At 37.9% G+C, this 24413-nt stretch overlaps 2 protein-coding genes across 2 annotated transcripts; one reads left to right on the top strand and one right to left on the bottom strand.

Annotated features, from left to right (window-relative positions):
- Positions 1 to 12898: 12898 nt before the first annotated feature.
- On the bottom strand, positions 12899 to 16580 carry LOC149416025 (uncharacterized). The gene is made up of 4 exons (XM_089641852.1): positions 16562 to 16580; positions 13554 to 13615; positions 13119 to 13328; positions 12899 to 13027 (listed from the first exon to the last, which is right to left on the bottom strand). Exons 1-4 carry the CDS (start codon positions 16578 to 16580, stop codon positions 12962 to 12964), a joined length of 357 nt encoding a protein of 118 aa, XP_089497978.1. The 3' UTR covers positions 12899 to 12961.
- A 1514-nt stretch (positions 16581 to 18094) lies between these two features.
- On the top strand, positions 18095 to 24088 carry LOC149416024 (uncharacterized). Its single transcript, XM_089641851.1, has 5 exons — positions 18095 to 18109; positions 20727 to 21668; positions 21837 to 22168; positions 22756 to 23045; positions 24000 to 24088. Exons 1-5 carry the CDS (start codon positions 18095 to 18097, stop codon positions 24086 to 24088), a joined length of 1668 nt encoding a protein of 555 aa, XP_089497977.1.
- The last annotated feature ends 325 nt before the right edge of the window (positions 24089 to 24413 follow it).

Here is a 24413-nt window from a genome sequence, read left to right as displayed (position 1 = left end):
GAATAATGTTTTATTTACATTAATTTTAGGCAAAGACTGATATAGGCCTGGCGGTATTCCAATATTTAATCTGAGCGGTAACTTATGTTTGCCTAAGAAAGTCACTCCCTATCAATTATTACAATACATCTGTAAATCCTGATTTATTTACGTTACCAGTCTTAAACCTGTAACTATATGACTATGACTAGGCCTATGTCTTATGTGACTATATACGTTATTGCAGCATATTGTCTATCCCATTGTAAACTTTCTAAGTACAACGTAAAAGCAGAAATCATTCAAAACAGTATTTTTTTTGGTAAACTAATGTTTAACACAAGATTTTTTATGCATAGCATAAAGGGTAACAATTATTTAATAAGCAATAATTATTAGCCTGAAACACTCATCCACATTGAAAAATCTCCTGATAAAAGATACATGACGCCAACGCAACAAATAAAATAAAGTTGGTTGTTTTCAGGTGAAAAAATATAACAAGCAGTAATTGTTGAATGAAACACTAGTATATGTTGAATTATTTCGCGGATAAGAGATAAGCCGCCATAGCTCAGTGGTCAGAGCTATCGACCGGAAATCGAAAGGACATGGGTTCAAGTCCCGTTGGCGTCATGTATCTTTTATCAGGAGATTTTTCAATGTGGATGAGTGTTTCAGGCTAATTATTATTGCTTATAAAATAATTGTTACCATTCAAAACAGTGTTTGCTATGCTTAGTTGTGTTGCTTTTAAAAATGAGTTTACATATTCTAGTTTTTTTTTATTTTTTTTTTTTATGTGACACCTCACAAGAGTGTCCCTGCCTGTGCAGTGCACAGACAGGGGAACTATGTCACCACCCGGTTGGGCGGCGTTGTGAGGCGGAGTAAGGTAGGGGCTGTAGGAAGGGATTTGTTAATGCGGGCCTTGAAGAGGCTCGGATTATAGGAGGGAGGAAAAACAGATGCCGGTAGCTCGTTCCACATACGAGCCGACTTACACAAAAACGAGTCGTAAAAACGGCCCGTTCTCATGAAGCCAACGTCAACCGTGAACGGGTGTTCAGTTCGTGTCCGTCGAGTTTCGCGCACGTGCACCGGTGCACCAGAAATCAATGCTGCTAGCTCCTTGGAGCAGGCTCCATTGAAATACCTGTAGAACAGACACAGCATGCCTACATTGCGTCTATGCATTAGAGAAGGCAATCGGTCTGTTGACAACGGATTGTCAATCAGACGGATAGCTCTCCTTTGCACAGATTCAAGCAGGTTTATCAAGTATTTTGGGGCACCAGCCCAAAGGTGGCTCCCAAATTCAATAATTGAGCGGACTTGAGACTTGTACAGGGTCAGCAGCTGGTCACTGTTGAAGAATCTCCTAGCCCTGTACAAGACGCCCAACTTTTTGGAGGCCTGATTTACTCGGGCTTCTATGGATCCCCGATACTTGAGCTGGTCTGATATAGTAACTCCAAGCATTTCAATGGAGTCTTTATTGGGGAGAGTGCTCCCATTAAATTTCACCAGACAGTCATTGATCTCCCTCTTTGCCGAAATCAGACACGCTTGGGTTTTTGAGACGTTGAAACTGACCAAGTTGGCCTTACCCCAGGCACGAACCATCTCTAGGTGGTGGTCAATTTTTCGCTTCAAAACTTCCCGAGCTGATCGGACGTCATGGAAAGGGGCCTGTCAAAAAGATAACCCTCGTGAACGGTGCTGTCATCAGCGTAGCAGTGAATTGGTGCACATTCAACGAGATCGTTGATGTGCAATAAAAACAGCGTCGGAGACAGCACAGATCCTTGTGGCACCCCCGCATTGATTTGGTGCGGTGAGGAAGAAGAGCCGTCAACCACGGTTTGAATTGTTCTTCCCCTCAGAAAGTCCGCAATCCAACTATGCAGGGTTGGGTGGATCCCATACGATGGTAATTTCCCGATAAGCGCCCGGTGCCAGACTCTGTCAAAGGCTTTGGAGATATCCAACCCAACGGTTTGGGTTTCACCAAAACGTTCCATGTACCGCCCCCAAATATGCGTTACATATCCGAGTAGATCGCCACACGATCGGTTTCGACGAAATCCATATTGCCGATCGCTTAGGATATTGTTATTCTCGAGATATGTGAGCAATTTGTTGTTAACCACCCTTTCTAATACCTTCGAGAGTATGGAAGTTATGACTATGGGGCGGTAGTTAGAAGGGTCGGAACGGTCCCCCTTTTTTGGGATTGGGTGGACGATTGCCTTTTTCCAAAGATCTGGCACCTTTCCACCTTTGAGAGAGAGCCTAAATAATTTCGCGAGCACTGTAGTCATTTCTGCAGAACACCTCTTGAGGACCAAGGCAGGTATTCCGTCCGGCCCACTGGCTTTGTCGACTTTCAGCTCGTTCAAGACTCGGAGAACCTCTCTGTTCCGGATCTTCGGTTCCTCCATTTGAAAACCGCAGTGCGGAATGGAAGGGGGAGTCTCTCCGTTATCTTGAAGAGTTGAGTTTTCCGCGAAAATTTTGCCTAATAATTCAGCTTTTTCGCGGGCCGAGTTAGCCAGCCGACCGTCAGGCTTGGTCAGAGGTGGGAAAGTGGTTCTGCAGAAATTTCTTCCGATCGAGCTAGCGAGTGACCAGAAAGCACGACTACCAGTGGGGCAGTCAGCCAGCTTTTTCGCAATTCTCTGGTCGTGATCGCTCTTAGCTCTATTTAGAACTCTCTTACAATCCCTTGCCCGTATTCGGTATTCCGAAAGGTTATTCATGGAGCTAATCTTCCGGAGTGCATTAAAAGCCGTATTTTTGAGTCTGACAGCTTCAGCACAGCGATGGTCAAACCACGGTTTTGTGCCCGCTCCAGAGGATTTGACGGAGAAGGGAATGTAGCAATCCATTGCTGATGTGATTACTTCTCCTACCTCGCGTGCACAAATTGATGGGTCCTCGGAGCTAAATTACGCATAAATTCTCATCATACCGGTGAGATCCACACGTTCCCATAACACTTCGTGTTTTGCGCTCTCGATATTTGCGAGACGAGCGCAGCTGATGTCAGCACGGCTGTAAAGGCAGATACCTCCTTTTGGCCTGAAAAGGCTTTCCAGATGATATCCTGGGCAGTTCAGATAGGAGGTATCTGGGGGCTCGGCAATCTGTGTTTCCGTAAGGAAGAGGAGATGGGGATTTCGTGAGAGAAGGTGGTGGTGGATGGGAGTTAGGTTGGTGTGCAGACCGCGAATGTTAGCGAAATTCACCTTCATCCTCGGTCCACACTGAGGACTCCTACTGTTCGCTGTCGCTGAGTTTATATTAATTTGTTGTGAGTTCATAGTTTTTAAGTTTGTTTTATTTGTTTGTGGGATTTAGGATGGGTTGGGAAGGATTAGGTTAAAAAGGTTGGGTGGGGAGTTGGAGAGTGGAGCAACTGGAAACACCAAATGTAAGGTATGTTCTTCTGACTGCGGTTCTAGGCAATGGGCAGGAGAGTCCGGCTGTGGAGGTCACCCAGTGCGCCCCAAACGCTAGATGCTGGGTCCTCTCCGGTGACGAACCGGCACAACATCAGCGGCAGGGTTTTTTCGCTGGCTGATGGGGCAGCCCACCCTTGGTCGTGAGCCCAAGGGTCGGGCCCCTGTACTATCCAGCGGCCCGGACAGTGATAACCGGTTTACTGGATCTCCCTCAACCGACCTCTCACAGCCCGGCCCGCCCCGCAGTGAGTAGGGCGACCCATTCATCAGTGTGATCCAGAACGCACAACCCTCCATGAGCCCGGGCACCCCTGCTAAGTCACCAAACGTAGCGAACCACTTCAGGTGACCTGTGGCAGAGGTGTTGGTAACCCAGAGTATGGTTCCCGGGGCGGCGGTACCCATTGACCACCTCCCAAATTAAAATATCTAATAAAAACCCAGGAGCTTATCCTGTTAGTATATAATACGTCATTTTTTCTCTTTTCCCAATAAGGAATTTGAGTCCATTTTTTTTATTTTTTTTATCAATGTTCGCATTCAAACTTAAATACTGGTATTTTTTTTTTTTTTTAAAGTTAGTTTTCATAATTAAATTAATTCTCAAAGTTTAAATTTTATTAAGCCCGCCAAAACGAGCGGAATCCGAGCGGTAACAGGCGGGGTGTGGTGTGACGTCATTGGAACTGTGAAAACCACGTAGCTTAAGCAGTTTGTATGGAAAAAAATTTAATTCTTTAACAAGGAATTCCAGTAATTTTTTTACCAATGTTAACCGTCTATTAGAATTGATGTTATTAAAAAAAAAAGAAAATTGATTAAGATTTCATAGTTAAATTAATATTTTAAGTTAGAATATTTGCTTTTCACGCCCGGTACGGTACTTGTACGGTATTGCCGTCGCTACTTGTTGACGTTCCACGCGCGAATTCAGGACCACCGCGCAGAAAAGTAGAGACCAAAAGTAAAATAACGGTTTACAGCCCAGTTCACTGAGAGACTTTTCTGAGCGGCCGGCGGCCTGAAGTGTATCACATGCTATGTGACATGTATAATAATAAAAACTTCTAAGTTATGCAATAAACAACATATTATTATAAAGCACTATACGAATATGTATCTTTAGAAATCCATTTCATATAATAATAATAACAAATACGTACATATATTTGACAAACCCAAATAAACCTTTGGCCTATACACCTCTCTCATCTAAACCGACCATCTCTCATGTAATAGAAAGAGATGCACCATAGGTGATCCGTTGTACGTACAAGTAACGACACATGTGACGACAGAATTCTTTCGACCAATCGTGGAGCGTATACAGTCAATTGCTATTGAATGCTTTTTCAAGAACGTTTAACTAATTCTAAGAATAATAATATAGAAATATATTTATAAATTTAGAATCGATATTTTTTGATCTACATGAACATCTTTTTTATAAGTCAAAATATTTTACACTCAACTTCCTTATTCCCAATCAAACTTTTGTCAAATCCAGTCCTTTTTCTTTCACAATAACTTATTTGAATTATTTGGCAAAGTTTGAGTCCTAAAATGATGGTGCGGTATGTATTAAAACCATAATTAGAAAAGCCTTTTGTCACACATTCCGTGAGTCGGTTAATAATCCATTTATTTATTTACTAATCATTTACTCAATATTTAATTAGAAATAAAGTATACATTTCATAAAGAGGTGTTTAAACAAATATGTTCTTAATGTACGATAGAATGCATGTATTTTGAATTCCCGCCGTGATCTGACTCGTTCAAGATGGCTTCAAATTCCTACGGCAATGGCCGCCAGGGGCCCTAGCATGAACGATCGATAAAGCCCGATATTGACAAAATTCGATAAAATTCGTCATATAAGATCAGTTACCGATAGTTGCGAGCATGGTCAATGGTAGATTGGGTATATTCCGACCGACAATTGACAAAATTCATTGTCTATGGTCAGTTGGCGTTATTTGCGAGCACGGTTGTCAAATATTCCAACCGACGATTGACAAAAACACGCCAAATCTATCGCGGACTCTTGGCTGTCAGTTAAACTTTCGATATAAAAACAACTTTTTAATAATGCCGTTTTTTTTACAAAATTACTGGTATATCAATGAACGGAGGCAGGCTAACGATTCCAAAGAAGCTCGTAAGATTGAAAGACGCCGTTTACGCGATCAATTGAATCCGTTTGAACTTGGAGAGACTGAATTCAGACACTTGTTCCGGATATCTCGTATAATGGCTAAAGATCTTATAGATCAACTAACTCCCTTTTTAGTGTCAAAAAGTACAATCGGACTTCCAATGTTCATTAAAGTAAGTGCATTTAATATTATAATGATATCTTTGTAAAAACACAATGTTGATCATTAATAAAAGGATTATAATGTTGACAGGTATTAGCACCAATAAGTTTCTTCGCCACAGGAAGTTACCAACGTGGGGTGGGGCAAGACCATATGCTGGCTATAGGTCAGACAACCGTCAGTAAATGCATCAAAGTGTTTATGAAGGCAGTGTTGGAGCACCTTTATAGAAGGTGGATACATTTTCCAGCAACAAACTAAGCCAGGAAGCAAGTGGAGAGTGCTTTCAGGGACAAATTAAACTTTCCTCATGTTCTGGGCTGCATTGATTGCACCCACATTGCCATTGTGACCCCTTCCAGACATGAAGAGCAGTATAAAAATCATAAAGGATTCTATTCGCTCAATGTTCAAGTGGTAAAATGTTTGTTTTTACAAATAAAACAGTTGGTGTACGGTGTTTTCACATTTTATTGAAGGTTTTACATGTTTGTTATACAGGTATGTGATGCTGAGTTGACAATATTAAGTATTAACACACGCTTCCCGGGTACTGTCCACGATCAATTTGTTTGGAATAGTAGAACAGTAAAAACTGAAATGACCAGACTATATAATCAGAGAATTGGGACGTATTTCTTGCTAGGTATTATACTATGTTATATTTCAACAATCCATAACTTAGTAGTTATATATACCTATTGTAATGGGTGTTTATGTTTCAATCAGGTGACTCCGGGTACACATTGGAACCTTATCTCATGACCCCAATATTTGATGCAGCTGAGGGAAGTGCAGAGTACAAATATACAAAGGCGCACTGTAAGGCGAGATGTTGCATAGAACGTCTATTTGGAGCATGGAAGGCTATATTCCGTTGCCTTAGGAAAGATAGAGTTCTCCATTACGAGCCAGAAGTTGCTGGTCAAATAATCACTACATGTGCTATTTTATACAACATGATGAAGCACTATAAGTCAGTTTCCTTATTTAACTAAATGAAATGCATTTAAAGAAAGTAAGGCAACAATTCAAAATAATAATCGTTTTATTTCAGATTAACAGATGAATTTATTGATAATATCGTGATAGAAGAGATTGAGCTATTAAACCAGGCTGAAGATGTCAGCAGAGTAGTAGCAGCCCGCGGAGTGAGAGATCAAGTCGTTCGGAAGTACTTCTCTAATGAATAAACTCATCTTACCCATCTAATAAAACAAAGTTTAAACATTTCAATCATTTCTATTTTGAATGTTTGGATGAAGAAGTGCCTGTGCCCGCATTGCTGAAGAAGATTCTCACTGAACCCGCCAACAGAGACTAATTTTAACTAATGTTAATTACCTTACATAATGATATTTTTGTCTAATCTCAAATCTAGCTGCTACATTTAAGACAGATTCTAACATCTTGTTACTATGATAAGATAATATTACATATTTATGTGATTACATAATTACTATTTTTGCTAAACTGTGTATTTTTTTACTTTCCCATTTTCCTCTTCCCTATCTCCTTCCTTTCCCCACTACCTTCAGCCTCGCAACATACCCCGATTGGGGATGCCATAGTCTCACTGGCTCCAGACGGGAGCACATAAAAAAAGTATTTTACTAAAACTGTATGAATATAACATATGTCTATAAATCTACAAAAACCAAAATGGCTTCATACACACAAATACAACATTTATGTAAACATTACAAGTCATTGAACACTATACAAGTACATAACAAATTACATATACTCAAATTCACCAAAGACTGAAAGTGGCAAAAGAAATACAGGCTATGAGGGTGTACACGTATACAATCTCCTTCCCGATAGCTTGAAAACAGTAATAGAATTAATATATTTAAGAAAACCGTTTGATTTTAAAATTAGTGAACAAAATTGAAATGTACTTTTATAAAATGTGTACTTAAGTTAATAAAGCGAAATATGTATATTTCTTTTAACTTAATAAATAAAATAAAACTTATTCTAATGAACAAGTAAAACAGAGATATTGGAACAAATGGCACACATAAAAATTAAATTGAATTTTCCTCGTCTTCAGATTCCAACTGCAATGAATAGTTATGGGAAGTCGATGGTACTGGATCTGTTGGTCTAGAAATAGAAAGAAAAGTGTATTATTAGAGATTTCATTCATTATACTTTCATCGTTCCTCTGCCAGTTCCATGCCTCACTGCTATATATATATATATATATATATATATTAGAGTAGGTACTAGCTTTCCATTGTAGGCTGCTAGCCTCGCTTCATGAACTTTTAATTATCGTGTTTCTCGTGCCTCTCTTGAAACATACTCAATCATTCAAGTGACATCATAATAATATGAAATATGTACTGTAATACCTCAATATCTGTTGTCGGAGTATGTCAACCCTTTCTTCTTGTGGCAAGAGGCAAGAGGCAAGAAGTGTGTGCCAAGACCGAGTTGATTGGCGGTACATCCTTTGTACTGGTACTGCCTACCCCTGCGGGAAACGGCGTGATGGTTAATTAGTAAGTTAATGAGAATAAGAAGGCCGCCGCTGAACTTTGAAAGGTTGCCACTGAACTCTGAAATTATAAATAACAATTCATAAATTTTACTTAATTTGAAATTAATTGGGAGTGATTAAAAAGAAATATGTAGGAAATACCTCAAAAACATCTGTAAATCTGTTGGCAACTGCCACAAGCTCTTTAGAGATGTTGTTGCTGGCTTCTTGAGCTTTTGCCATACGACAGCCGGCATCTGGCGTAGCAGCTAGCTTCCTCTTCTTGGCTGGGTTGGGTTGACTTCTCAGCCCAGTTTCCATCCCTACACTGGGCTGAGGCGTGAAGAGCTGCTGATCGGAGTACTATAAAACACAAATAATTGGCATTGATGATGAACGATAAATTCCATTTTGACAGCAAATATATATTATATTAACATTCTAAGACATTAGTGACCTCAATATCCAGCACAAGTTGTTCTGATCCCTCTCCTATGCAGCTTTCGGGAACTCCACTGCCCTCAGAACTGGCTCTGCCAATGATACTAATCACTTTTTGAGTGATGTCACTTAATACCGGTATGGTAACAGTGTTTCCAGTTCTGAGAGCAGCTCGCTTGGCATAGGCGTTTGTTGCCCGCGACTTACACTTTAAATCACGCCATGTCTGAAAATAACAAAAATAATATCAGCTTAAAAGTGTTTTACGGACTTATATTAAGTGTCTTCATGATAGATTAGATTAGAAGTCCGGCATTTTCGTAAAAAAAAGCCAGTTTGTTTAGGTAAGTTAAAATACTCACTGTTTTCCACTGCTCGGCTGACTTAGCAGGACCTAGTTCAGCCAATTGCTCTGCCAACTTCTGCCACATGTCGCGGTTTTTTTGGGCACCCTGAGGACCAACAAATCTGCCAGCAGCGAATTCTGAATGACTTGCCATATAGTTGGTGAGAAAATCAATCTGACTGGCCGTCGACCGTACTTTCTTGCTGAAATCGTAATAAAGCATTCTGAATGTCTACAAGCACATCTTTATTGATAATCCCATATAAACAAGATAAATAAATAACTTACATTGATTCATTTGACTTCGACATCATAATAAGTTGATTTTTGTAGATAATACGTAAAGCCGTTGGTAACCGTTGAAGTTTGACGTTTGAGAAGCGATCCATAGACAACTGCTTCAGTATTGCCAGCGTATATCGATTTCTTATTTATTGCGTTATCAATATTGGTATAGTTACCGATAGCTTTTACATGCTAGGGGGTATTGATATAAACTCGTCGGAAGTTACGTCTGTCGATCCGATATTGTAAAGTTATCGAATTTTCTGTGCTTGCCCCCCGGGCCTTAGCATGAGAAGTCGATATAGCCCTATAGCAATACGATATCGTTAAAATACGTCATCAATGAGCACTTAACGACATATGCTAGCACGATCAAAATATAACAACCGACGATTGTTAAAATTCCTTGTCTATGGTCAAAGTAGCGACGGTATCGTTAAAATTGCGAGCATGAGAATGTATCGATAGGATAACTTCCGACCGACGGTTGCTAAAAGCCCGCCGAATATAACGTGGGGTCTTGAGTGTCAGTTAAAACTTTGGTTGGCTGTCGATATACGTATTTTTTTAATAATGTCGTTCATTATGCAAAATTTCTGGTTCAATGAAGGGCGTCGTTTACGCGATCAATTGAATCCGTTCGAACTTGCAGAGACGGAATTCAGACAATTGTTTCGAATATCTCGTATTATGGCTAGAGATCTCATTGATCAATTAACTCCTTTTATAGTGTCAAAAAATACATAAGGACTTCCAGTATACATTAAAGTGAGAGTATTAAATATTATTGATATCTTAGTAAAACAAAAACACAATATAAATCTATCCACCACTGGAACGACCACGTGAAATAAATAAATTTGCTTCGATTGCTAGAGATTTCCAGGATAATTTTTCGCCGACATTTAAAAAATCATAACTTTAAATTTTAACATGGAAACATAAAAACTTATTAAAGTGCTATATAGTCATTATTCATTGACTATATAGCACTTTACCTGTATTTATCCGTTTATATCATATTCGTAGGATTTATAAAAAAAATAGTAAAAATCACTAGATAACTGCAATTTTTTTCAGTACAGCAATTGGAAAATATATTGCCAAAAGCGATCTAGTGATTAAAATGATCAAAAGTGAAGTTTATTAATTAGTTGTATTATGATGTTGACAGGTACTCGCACCCATCAGCTTCTTTGCTACAGGGAGCTACCAACGTGGAGTAGGCCAAGATCACTTCTTGGCGATAGGGCAAACTACCGTTAGCAAGTGCATAAAACTGTTTATGAAAGCAGTTTTAGAACATCTGTACAGAAGATGGATACATTTTCCGGCTACAAATGAAGCCCGCAAGCAAGTAGAGAGTAGTTTTAGGGAAAAATTAAACTTTCCACATGTTCTGGGATGCATCGATTGCACCCACATCGCCATCGTCACCCCTTCCAGACACGAGGAGCAGTACAAAAACCACAAAGGATTTTATTCGCTGAATGTTCAAGTGGTAAATATTTTTTCAGAAATAAAACAGCCGGATTGTTGTTTTCAAATTTTATTGAAGGTTTTTTTATGTTTGCTAAACAGGTCTGCGATGCTACGTTGAAAATATTGAGCATCAACAAACGCTTCCCGGGTACTGTCCATGACCATTTCATTTGGAATAATAGTTTAGTCAAAACTGAAATGAACAGACTATACAATCAGAGAATTGGGACATATTTCTTGCTAGGTATGTATTTCAACAACTCATGTAGTTATATGTACCTATTATAATGGGTGTTTTGTTTCAATCAGGCGATTCTGGATATACACTCGAGTGCCCAATACAGATACACAAAGGCGCACTGTGAGGCGAGATGTTCCGTAGAACGCCTATTTGGGGCATGGAAGGCTATATTCCGTTGCCTCAGGAAAGACAGAGTTCTCCGTTATGAGCCCGATGCTGCTGGTCAAATAATTATTACTTGTGCTATACTATACAACATGATGAAGCACTATAAGTCAGTTTCCTTGTTGAACTATATGCTTATAATTATAATGATAATGTAGAGTTAAGAGAGGTTGAGCTGCTGCACCAGCCTGAAGATGTCAGCAGGGTTGTTGTAGCCCGCAGAGTGAGAGACGAACTAGTGCAAAAGTACTTCTCCCACGAATGATAATATATTAAATGCAATATTTCTCAAAAAGAACTTCAATAGTACTTTAAAACATTGTATTGTATGTACCTACATTGTAAAAACAATTCACGCCTCACAGAGACATTGCAAGAGTTTGAAGAACTGCTACTAATCAAGTATATGTATATGCAAAGTGCTGCATGCAATATTACACAACAAGTACTTTAAAATATTGTATTGTATGTATCTAAATTGTAAAAAAATGACATTTGTTGTTGAGTTTCACTTTTTCACAAGAAACATAAAAATTATGAACATACAAAACGTTAATAAAAATAAAAATTTAACACACAAAGTATACAAAAAACTTATTATCTTGAAAATTATAAAAAAAACCTAAAAACTAATCGCAGTCGTCCTCCGACTTCAACTGCAACGTATAGTTGGGCGAGTTAGCAAATGATGTTGACGGTTGTTTCGATGGTTGAGTTTGTCTTGAATTAGAAATGTTTAATTAGAGATCTCATTCATTCTACTTTCATCGTACCTCCTAGCTGGACTGCTTGCATCTCCAAGGACAATTGTTAATAATCGTGTTCCATCCCTTGTGAACATACTTCGCAATCTCTCAAGTGACATATTAAATAATGCAATATTTAATTTAATTTGTTCAGTTTTGTACATTAAATGTTTTTAAAAGCCTGTATAGATGTATAACAAATAAATACCTCGCCAACTGTCGTTAGAGTAAACAAACCCTTTCACGTTCCACTGCCGTGTATCTCTGAAACAAGAGATGATAATTCATTAATTTACTTACTTAATTTACCTTCTATAGTAAATTAGTTATTAGTGCCAGTGAGACGAGACCAGAAAAGCACCATGTCTATGTAGACACTGTATCTTGCCCGGTCTCGGGGTGCCCTGACAAATAATTACAAAAAGGAACGGGAAATACCTCAAAAATGTCAGCAAATCGATCCATTGAACTCTGAAATGATAAATAACAACTCATTAATTTAATTTAAATAACAATAGGTAGTCGACATACTAAAAGGAAGATTATAAATTAATTTATTCATTTTGAATTTCTCGCTAAGCTGGATTTTACATGTTTATTAATTTTTTTTAACACAAAGAATATCTAAACAAACAGAACAATAAAAACTCCACCGCGGAAAATGGAAAAATAGTACATTGGGAATAGTACAATAAATAAATGAAATAAGTCAAAGCTGGGCATTTTATTTTGTTCTACTAAGATTTAATTCTAATTTAAAAGTACAGTGCCACACTTATAAGTTGGCGGTGGCCTAAACATGAATTGACGCTATTTCTTTATATTTTAATCTGGCAACTTACACGTATAGCGCTGTATTTGGGAGTGATTCGAAGAGAAATAGGAAATACCTTAAAAATATTGGAGAATTTATTAATAGCTCCCACAAGCTCCTTGGATGATTCGTTATTAGCCTCCTGCGCCATCACCATCCGAACCCCCACATCTGGCTTGTCAGTTAGCTTCCCCTTCTCGCCCGAGCAATCTGTAAATCTGTGGGCCCTTCTCCAACTTCATCGGAATACTGTAAAACACACAAATAATTTTCATTGATAATGAAAGATCAACTAAATTTGACAGAATATATTATATTAACATTTTAAGACATTAGTGACCTCAACATCCTGCATTATGAGTTCAGGTCCCTCTCCTATACAGCTTTCTGGAAGTCCGCTGCCCTCAGAACTGGCTCTGCCGATGATGTTGATGACCTTCTGTGTCAGGTCAGTTAACACCGGTATCTCGGCAGTGTTTCCAGTCGTGAGGGCAGCTCGCTTGGCATCGGCGTTTTGGGCGCGCGACTTACATTTTAAGTCACGCCATGTCTGTAAAATGTAAAAATAATGTCAGGTTAAAAGTGATTTACGGTCTTATATCAAGTATGGAATTAGCGACAGGGAAGAATGGAAGAGGAGATTGGATAAAATTGCTGCAAACCAATCCCAGGATTGAAACCAGAAAGAGAGATCAAGTGTCTCGATGATAGATTATATTAGAAGGTCAGCAAAGTTTGCTGCAACCAGTTTGTATAGGAAGGTACAAATACTCACTGTTTTCCACTGCTCGGCTGACTTAGCAGGACCCAATTCTGCCAGTTGTTCCGCCACATTTCCTTATTTTTTTGGGAACCCCGAGGTCCCACAAACCTTCAACTCCGAATGGTCAGCCATATAGCTGGTTAGCAGATCCATTTGACTGGTCGTCGACCTTACTCTCTTCCTGAAATCATAATATCAGCATTTTGAATAGGTATCTTAAAATACTGCGTATGATTTAAATATTAGTAAAAATAACTTCAAAATTTTGACACAATAAGTATATCACAGTAAGTATATCTCTTTGATAATAATGGAAATTCTTTCACATATAAAGATAAATAAATAACTTACCCAGCTACCATTGCTTGCGACATCGTAAAATATTAAAAAAACACGGCGGTTACAATGATCAAGCTTGAAATCGTTTGACGTCTGACGTCTATCCAATTCATAGACAATTCCGTCCCAGTATTGCCAGCGTATATCGATTTGTATTTATTGCCTTATCGATGTCGTTAGAGATATCAATAGCGTTCTCATGCTAGGGAAGTCGTTATAAAATGGTCGGTAGATACGCTTAGCAATCCGATATCGTTAAGTTCGATCGATTCTCATGCTAAGGCCCGTGTGTATTGATCTTAAACGCTGTCAGATCACGTATTCTGGAGGAAAAAATGTCAAAATAACACGGAATTTAAGCAATTTACAAAGTATTTTCTGAAAGATTAGTAATATGTCTTACTTTGATACATATCTTATTAAAAACCTTGTTTCTTGTTTTACTATCCAATATAAAAACATGGTAAAATATCCTGTATTAGATCTCAAATGTATAAAAAACGGCGCTTCGATTTTGACATTGTAAAATAGACTGTCTGTATTATATGTACTATTCAATTAGTTAAAAAGGCAAAAATTATAATAATTGTTATTGGTAATTGTAGACAATGAAATTATCTTTCTAATTTAATACAATTTCAGAGTGTTAAATATACTTAACATAGTAATTTAGTTCTTGACATTTGGACAGTCCGTGATCAAATTCTTTAAAATATTTTTTCACCCACGATCTCTGAAAGGTTGTTTACGGTTAAAAATCAAGTCTTTTTTCCATAGACATGTATCATTTATTATCAAGTAATTAACAGAAAACATACAGAAATATAAAATATTTAATGTCGACTCGAAAAAGTACCTGTCACAGCAGTTTCGAAATAAAAAATACGCAGGATTCACGCGATTATAAACAAACAGAAACCAACCTCAAAATACAGGTTAACTCATTGGCTATATAGCACTATGATAAGTTTGTATTACTTCATGTAAAAATTCTAAGTTATGTTTTTTTTAAGGTTGGCGAAAAATTAAAAAAAATGATCGTCTGGATATCTCGAGCAATCGAGGCAAAATTATTTATTTCGCGTGGTCGCTGCTTCAGTGGTTAATAAAAAATAGTCAAATTAGTTTATTTTATATGTCTAGTTTATATGTAGTTCTACTTTTTTATTACATCATCATAATGAATATTCTCTCAACACCTTCTTTAAATTTATTTTGTGCGTATATATTCTTGTATTTTGTGTTTTTATTTGTTATTATTATACCCTATTTATTTATCAGGTGTCAATATGTATTGTTAAAACAATAACCTATTGATTTACTTTTCTGTTTACACTGTTACATTCTTTATGTTGTGTACTATTCCTAAGTTAAAAATATCTAAAAGGCATATAAAGTTTTTAAAACTAAAAAGTATCACAAAAGTATATACTTACTATTTATATATGAAAGGTATAAATATTTAAGTAATAAGATAATTAAGAGGGAAACAAAAAAAAAATAATAATGTAATTAGACGCTAATACAGCTAAAACATTAGGTTGAATCATTGACTGCCTTATTGACTTATTTATTTTTTTCAATAGCGTTGGATGTTGAAAGAAAATAACTAATCATTTCCAACAGCTAGTCATATATTGATACAGTAATTTCTTCTAAATGTGTTTTGTGTTTATGTTATTGTATTTCATATTTATATTTAAAAAAATAAAATTACTGTACATGTAATTATGAGTTTGTTTTTCAGCTTCCTTCTGATAAAACGCTGTCCTGAGAAAAAGAGCTGTAAAGGAAGATACTTTAAAGGTAATTTCTTTCTTAGGACAGGGCTTTGTCAGGTGGGATCTTGTGGTCTTGGGTGACATTTTACTTATGTTTTGGGCTAATGAATTGGGTTTTCGGTAGGTTCCGAAGCAGAATTATATTGTCTATGATTGCGCCTTTTTTAAAAATTTCTTCTATCCTTTGTCGATGGTATGGTGTGACGTCAGCGATGCGTGGTGTCTACAAATTTGCCAGATCTAAGGTTAAAACTTGACCGAGCCAAACGTACGGAAAGAGGGCGGAGTTATCAATTTATTTATTGATACATTACTCTACAGTACTTCACATTTCAATTCAGCAACGTTGGCCTCACTGGGTTGTTCACCCGTGCTGAGGCCCCCATTTTAAAATATACGAATTTATACATTTAAACAAAAAACAACATTAAAATAAAGATAAATTTACACCAAAAATAAAGATTAGAAATCAAAATCCAATTCTCACACCAAATCTATAGATAGTTGATTTATGGTTCGTGACAGCATGTTTCATTTTACAGAAAATAAATACGTAAATGTGAAGGCACTTGAGAAAAAAGATGACACTAAAGTATTGTCGTTATTTTATTATGTATCATTTCTAGCCCAAGTAGACTTTTTTACTATTAGTCCCTTTTTTCGCGACTCTACCAGCCGGCCAATGATATATAACACCCATGTGTTATATACCATTGCAGCCGGCTGACAACCAGCGGTACAAAATGTTATAGAGTAGACAAGTGCGCAGTAACGTAACTTGGATTGGTCTCGTCGATAGAGAATCACAAAGAAATGGCTTTCTGCAAGTGTCGATATCTGCAAATAAATACACAAAGAAAATATTTACATAACAACGTCAAAAACAAATAAACAATTTACTTGCAAATATCACGAACATGTTCACATTAAAACTCAAAATTATTTAGTTGCAAACATTATTGTTATTTTTTTTCTGCTGAAACTCGGAACACAAATGAAAATATAATTAAAATTAATAATAACCCTTATCACATCAATAATTAACCAGATAAAATAATGGAACTGTTTTGTTGAGACTTTGAGGCAGAACTAACTTTTACTCGCGTGGAATGACCCGCAAATTGTGCTGAATATGAAATGTTCTTAAAAATAGTTATTCTTAGTTACGATCGTTCTTAATAATAACCGTTCTTATGAATTACCGTTATTAATTATCATATGATGAATATGTATGAACAATGTGCATAATATGTTCAAAAGTCAAATGATGAAAATGTTTTTTTTTGAGTTATCTGGTCGCCATGAAAATAATAATAATTGTCTATGACTTCATTCTTGTCTATGCATAACCCAAAAATATTTTTGACAAGTGCTAACAAGTGCTTTCTTCTCCGAGAGTCGTTTCATCCTGTTAAACATACTATCCCACGCCTGTGATGGTTATTGGTAAAGTAAGTACTCATTCTTATATTCATCGCTATTTATTTGGTAGCTGCCGTTATTCCAGTTTAGTTAGGGAATCATTGGGCGTTTTGTCAAAGTAGAATATTTAAACTGTCAAATTGAGGTCTACCTATTATTATATTAGCATTTCGAAGGCATTTATTACAATGATCTCAAAAAAACATATGGTTAACAGATATTTTGTTAAAAGCGGAATGGCGGTAAAGATTGTAAATATATATAAATATAGTTTTCCCACGCTAAACAACGTTTCTCTTAACCGTTGTCATATCTTCAAGGTTTTCAAATATGTGTTTTGGCTACGACTTCGTTATTTTGACAGGATATTCCAAGCGAAACCACATTTTATTTTTCATCTGTTTTTTATGTTTTTTTATTCTAGATAAAAGAAAATTACATTTTCACTTATTTAACTAGAAAAAACTAATACATTACACATTAATATATTTCACAAACATTTTATTCACTGTCATTGTTTTGTTGATTGATCTTAAAACTGAACAACTTTTTTTTAAATTTACCTACACTTTTTTCATTTTTAATTTCGTCTGGGAGGCAATTATGTATGTTGCTCCCTCGTAACCAATGGATTGCTTGCCGTAATGAGTATGTATGGTGTTTAAATGTATTTTATCTTGTTGCCGTGTAAAGTGTCTGTGTACTTGGTACGTTTTAATGATTTCTGTATTTGGATGTATGAGTTTATTATTTATTTTTCATATAAGGAGACATATTATATTATATTCCTAAAAAGTTTCTTAGTGTTAGTAGTTTTGTTTTCATACATATTTTTTCTGTGGATGTTCCAGCTTTGAACTGAAATAGCTTTTTGATTACTTTGTTTTGTTTTACGTGTAGTTCATTTATATATGTTTCATATGCATTTAACCATATTTCAATCAAGTAGTTTAAATGTGAATTTACGAGGCTATAATATAGACCTTTTTTTAATTTTATTTGGTAACAGATATGATATCCGGCCAAGTACGCTAATTAAAGGGGTGATTTTGTCTTTAATATCTTGAATATGCTGTATAAAATTTGGGGTATTTATCAATGCACATCCCAAGATAATTCTCCCGTATCAGGATTTGCAGGTTGTTACGTTCAATTTTTAAGGGTACGTAAGGAGGAATGATTTAACGAGTTAAGCTAAAAATCATATATCCTGTTGTAATTTAACTTATAAATTTTATCATTTTACTTTATTTTAACAATGTTCTGTTTCAGATATATTTTTCGGGGCTAAACCAATAACCAAACTCTACCAAAGCAGACCATGGATCTACTGAAGCCAGATACTATATCCATCAAGACGGAACCAGGGCTCCAGGAAGAAGATGGAGGTGAAATTGAATTTCAGATTTAGATTTCGACCACCCAGCTGTAACGAAGGAATGCTCGCAATATGCGGAGAGTACTCAGACAGCCAGTTTGTTGCATTGCATACGTGTTAAATATAGAACTTAAAATTCGGATGTCCGGAATCAATGTCTCTTTTGAAATGTCGTGCAAACAGGACACACACTTGTGCACAATATCCTCTCTTATAAAACATGAGGTGTATTGGGAATTTACCTTAATATGCGTACTTGCCGGAAAATACCAAAATACAGCACTCATTAAACTTTTTTATACTATTCATATTAGGTTGTCGGTTCCTCGATTTTCACCTAATTTTATTTGAGATATGATGTGAATTACACGTATTATACGTTAAAAAAACATTAATATCGATTGGAAAACAATATTCCATTCACTGAAAACAACCAATTTCTCTACTACAGGTGCTCTGGAGAAATTTTTTTCTTTCATGAAGAATCGTTCCCTGAAGCGGACATCTGAGGTCTCTTTTTATCTTACCTTGTTGATCAACGATATTTATTCGTAAAAGAATATTTTATTGTTTTTCTATTCAAAAAATTCTCGTTAATATCAATTTGACGAAGATACAGGGCTGGCCCTATGCAGGCGCAATTGGTGCAGTTCGCTCCGGGCGTCGAATACTTAACCTAACACATCGCCCTTGATATTATTTTTGATAAATACCGCTCTACATAAAAACACAAAGCATCATTTTAATGATTACAGTGATATCCTGCCTCGGCGTGTACTAATTTAGACTGTTAGGGCAGCCAAAATTAAACTTGCGCCAGGCGCCGTTTGGTTCAGGGCTGGCCATGCAAAGATTCATTATATTTATTGTCCTTTTTTATTCCAGGAAACATTAATGTGAAGACAGTCACCATAAACGCGGATCTTGTACCCCGACAAGATGAAGCGGGGCTTACTTATATGAAAATTGACATAGACCTGCCGGATGTTAAAGAGGAATGCTTAGAACGCTTTGGAAGAATTACCAAGGCAGCAGGTAAAACCAATTTTTCACTGTTAACTTGAACGATTCGGACTCTCCTATTTTTTTTAACCTTTCTACGAACTTACTTCGCTTATAAACTCTAATTTTAGGAAATAAGTTTAACTTCGTCTTTTTCACCCATGTTATTTTTCAAATTTGTCGACAGATCTTCAGACGCATTTTGTGGAAAAGGGAATCACTCCTCCCCATCACAACTACTCCTCCTCTCCTAAGTCAAATTTTGCAATAAACGTAAGCACCCATGAAAGAGAAAAAACTTTTTCTTGTTCCGTGTGCAACTATGCATGTTATAAAAAGAGTCGCCTAATGGGCCACATGCTGACTCACAGTGGAAAAAAACCTTTTTCATGTTCCGAGTGCAACTATGCGTGTTTTCAAAAGGGTAATTTAAAGAGCCACATGCTCACTCACAGTGGAGAAAAACCTTTTTCATGTTCCGTGTGCACCTATACATGTTATCGAAAGAGCGACCTACCGAGGCACATGCTGACTCACAGTGGAAAAAAACCTTTTTCATGTTCCGTGTGCAACTATGCATGTTATCGAAAGAGCGACCTAACGAGCCACATGCTGACTCACAGTGGAGAAAAACCTTTTTCATGTCCCCTGTGCAACTATGCGTGTTATCGAAAGGGTCAGCTAAAGAGGCACATGCTGATTCACAGTGGAGAAAAACCGTTTTCATGTTTGGAGTGCAACTATGCGTTTTGTCAAAAGAGTCAGCTGAAGATGCACATGCTGATTCACAGTGGAGAAAAACCACTTTCATGTTCTGTGTGCAACTATGCGTGTTGTCGAAAGGGTCACCTGAAGAGGCACATGCTGATTCACAGTGGAGAAAAACTATTTTCATGTTTGGAGTGCAACTATGCAAGTTATCAACAGGGTAGCCTGAAGACACACTTGCTGACTCACAGTGGAGAAAAACCATTTTCATGTTCCGTGTGCAACTATGCAAGTTATCATAAGGGTCATTTAAGGAGCCACATGCTGACTCACAGTGGAAAAAAACCTTTATCATGTTCCGTGTGCACCTATGCATGTAATCGAAAAAGCGTCCTAACGAGCCACATGCTGACTCACAGTGGAAAAAAACCTTTATCATGTTCCGTGTGCACCTATGCATGTATTCGAAAAAGCGACCTGAAGAGGCACATGCTGATTCACAGTGGAGAAAAACTATTTTCATGTTTGGAGTGCAACTATGCAAGTTATCAACAGGGTAGCCTGAAGACACACTTGCTGACTCACAGTGGAGAAAAACCATTTTCATGTTCCGTGTGCAACTATGCAAGTAATCATAAGGGTCATTTAAGGAGCCACATGCTGACTCACAGTGGAAAAAAACCTTTATCGTGTTCCGTGTGCACCTATGCATGTAATCGAAAAAGCGTCCTAACGAGCCACATGCTGACTCACAGTGGAAAAAAACCTTTTTCATGTTCCGTGTGCAACTATGCAAGTTATCATAAGGGTCATTTAAGGAGCCACATGCTGACGCACAGTGGAAAAAAACCTTTTTCATGTTCCGTGTGCAACTATGCATTTTGTCGAAAGAGCAACCTAACGAGCCACATGCTGACCCACAGTGGAGAAAAACCTTTATCATGTTCCGTGTGCACCTATGCATGTAATCGAAAAAGCGACCTAACGAGCCACATGCTGATTCACAGTGGAGAAAAACTATTTTCATGTTTGGAGTGCAACTATGCAAGTTATCAACAGGGTAGCCTGAAGACACACTTGCTGACTCACAGTGGAGAAAAACCATTTTCATGTTCCGTGTGCAACTATGCAAGTAATCATAAGGGTCATTTAAGGAGCCACATGCTGACTCACAGTGGAAAAAAACCTTTATCGTGTTCCGTGTGCACCTATGCATGTAATCGAAAAAGCGTCCTAACGAGCCACATGCTGACTCACAGTGGAAAAAAACCTTTTTCATGTTCCGTGTGCAACTATGCAAGTTATCATAAGGGTCATTTAAGGAGCCACATGCTGACGCACAGTGGAAAAAAACCTTTTTCATGTTCCGTGTGCAACTATGCATTTTGTCGAAAGAGCAACCTAACGAGCCACATGCTGACCCACAGTGGAGAAAAACCTTTATCATGTTCCGTGTGCACCTATGCATGTAATCGAAAAAGCGACCTAACGAGCCACATGCTGATTCACAGTGGAGAAAAACTATTTTCATGTTTGGAGTGCAACTATGCAAGTTATCAACAGGGTAGCCTGAAGACACACTTGCTGACTCACAGTGGAGAAAAACAATTTTCATGTTCCGTATGCAACTATGCAAGTTATCATAAGAGTCATTTAAGGAGCCACATGCTGACTCACAGTGGAAAAAAACCTTTTTCATGTTCCGTGTGCAACTATGCATGTTGTCGAAAGAGCGACCTAACGAGCCACATGCTGACCCACAGTGAAGAAAAACCTTTATCATGTTCCGTGTGCACCTATGCATGTAATCGAAAAAGCGACCTAACGAGCCACATGCTGACTCACAGTGGAGAAAAACCTTTTTCATGTTCCGTGTGCAACTATGCGTGCTATCGAAAGGGTCAGCTGAAGATGCACATGCTGATTCACAGTGGAGAAAAACCTTTTTCATGTTCTGTGTGCAACTATGCGTGTTGTCAAAAGAGTCACCTGAAGAGGCACATGCTGATTCACAGTGGAGAAAAACTATTTTCATGTTTGGAGTGCAACTATGCAAGTTATCAACAGGGTAGCCTGAAGACACACTTGCTGACTCACAGTGGAGAAAAACCATTTTCATGTTCCGTGTGCAACTATGCAAGTTATCATAAGGGTCATTTAAGGAGCCACATGCTGACTCACAGTGGAAAAAAACCTTTTTCATGTTCTGTGTGCAACTATGCATGTTGTCGAAAGAGCGACCTAACGAGCCACATGCTGACCCACAGTGGAGAAAAACCTTTATCATGTTCCGTGTGCACCTATGCATGTAATCGAAAAAGCGACCTAACGAGCCACATGCTGATTCACAGTGGATAAAAACTATTTTCATGTTTGGAGTGCAACTATGCAAGTTATCAACAGGGTAGCCTGAAGACACACTTGCTGACTCACAGTTGAGAAAAACCATTTTTATGTTCCGTGTGCAACTATGCAAGTTATCATAAGGGTCATTTAAGGAGCCACATGCTGACTCACAGTGGAAAAAAACTTTTTCATGTTCCGTGTGCAACTATGCATGTTGTCGAAAGAGCGACCTAACAAGCCACATGCTGACCCACAGTGGAAAAAAACCTTTATCATGTTCCGTGTGCACCTATGCATGTAATCGAAAAAGCGACCTAACGAGCCACATGCTGACTCACAGTGGAGAAAAACCTTTTTCATGTTCCGTGTGCAACTATGCGTGCTATCGAAAGGGTCAGCTGAAGATGCACATGCTGATTCACAGTGGAGAAAAACCTTTTTCATGTTCTGTGTGCAACTATGCGTGTTGTCAAAAGAGTCACCTGAAGAGGCACATGCTGATTCACAGTGGAGAAAAACTATTTTCATGTTTGGAGTGCAACTATGCAAGTTATCAACAGGGTAGCCTGAAGACACACTTGCTGACTCACAGTGGAGAAAAACCATTTTCATGTTCCGTGTGCAACTATGCAAGTTATCATAAGGGTCATTTAAGGAGCCACATGCTGACTCACAGTGGAAAAAAACCTTTTTCATGTTCTGTGTGCAACTATGCATGTTGTCGAAAAAGCGACCTAACGAGCCACATGCTGATTCACAGTGGATAAAAACTATTTTCATGTTTGGAGTGCAACTATGCAAGTTATCAACAGGGTAGCCTGAAGACACACTTGCTGACTCACAGTTGAGAAAAACCATGTTTTTGTTCCGTGTGCAACTATGCAAGTTATCATAAGGGTCATTTAAGGAGCCACATGCTGACTCACAGTGGAAAAAAACTTTTTCATGTTCCGTGTGCAACTATGCATGTTGTCGAAAGAGCGACCTAACAAGCCACATGCTGACCCACAGTGGAAAAAAACCTTTATCATGTTCCGTGTGCACCTATGCATGTAATCGAAAAAGCGACCTAACGAGCCACATGCTGACTCACAGTGGAGAAAAACCTTTTTCATGTTCCGTGTGCAACTATGCGTGCTATCAGGGTCAGCTAAAGAGGCACCTGCTGATTCACAGTGGAGAAAAACCGTTTTAATGTTTGGAGTGCAATTATGCGTGTTGTCAAACGGGTCATTGAAAGAGCTACATGCTCACTCACAGTTGGGAAAAACCTTTTTCATGTTCCGTGTGCAACTACGCGTGTTTCCCAAAGGGTAATTTAATGAGCCACATGCTCACTCACATTGGAGAAAAACCTTTTTCATGTTCCGTGTGCAACTATGCGTGTGGTCGAAAGGGTCAGCTGAAGAGGCACATGCCGATTCACAGTGGAGAAAAAAACCTTTTTCTTGTTCCTTGTGCAAATATGCGTCTTGTTAAAAGGGTCAGCTAAAGAGGCACATGCTGATTCTCAGTTGAGAAATACCTCTTCCATGTTTGGAGTGCGATTATACAAGTTCTTACCAGGGTAACCTGAAGGCACACATACTGACTCACAGTGGAGAAAAACCTTTTTCATGTTCCCTGTGCAACTATGCGTGTTATCGTAAGGGTCAACTCAAGTTCTACATGCTGACTTACAGTAGAGAAAAACTTTTTTCATGTTCCGTATGCAACTATGCATGTAATCAAAAGGGCCGACTGAAGAGCCAAATGCTCTCTCACATCGTAGGTACACCTCTTTAATATTCCGTGTGCAACTATACATGTTTTCTGAAGTGCAACATGCTAACTTACGGTGGAGATAAACCTTTTTCAAGTCCCGTGTGAAACATTTAATTTTACCAAAACGCCCAT

Source organism: Hesperophylax consimilis, chromosome 17, assembly GCF_061612785.1.
Source record: "Hesperophylax consimilis isolate HC1 chromosome 17, BYU_Hcon_1.0, whole genome shotgun sequence".
Lineage (NCBI taxonomy): Eukaryota > Metazoa > Arthropoda > Insecta > Trichoptera > Limnephilidae > Hesperophylax > Hesperophylax consimilis.
Note: the sequence above shows the minus strand (reverse complement) of the source record. Positions and strands in the feature narration are given on the sequence as shown.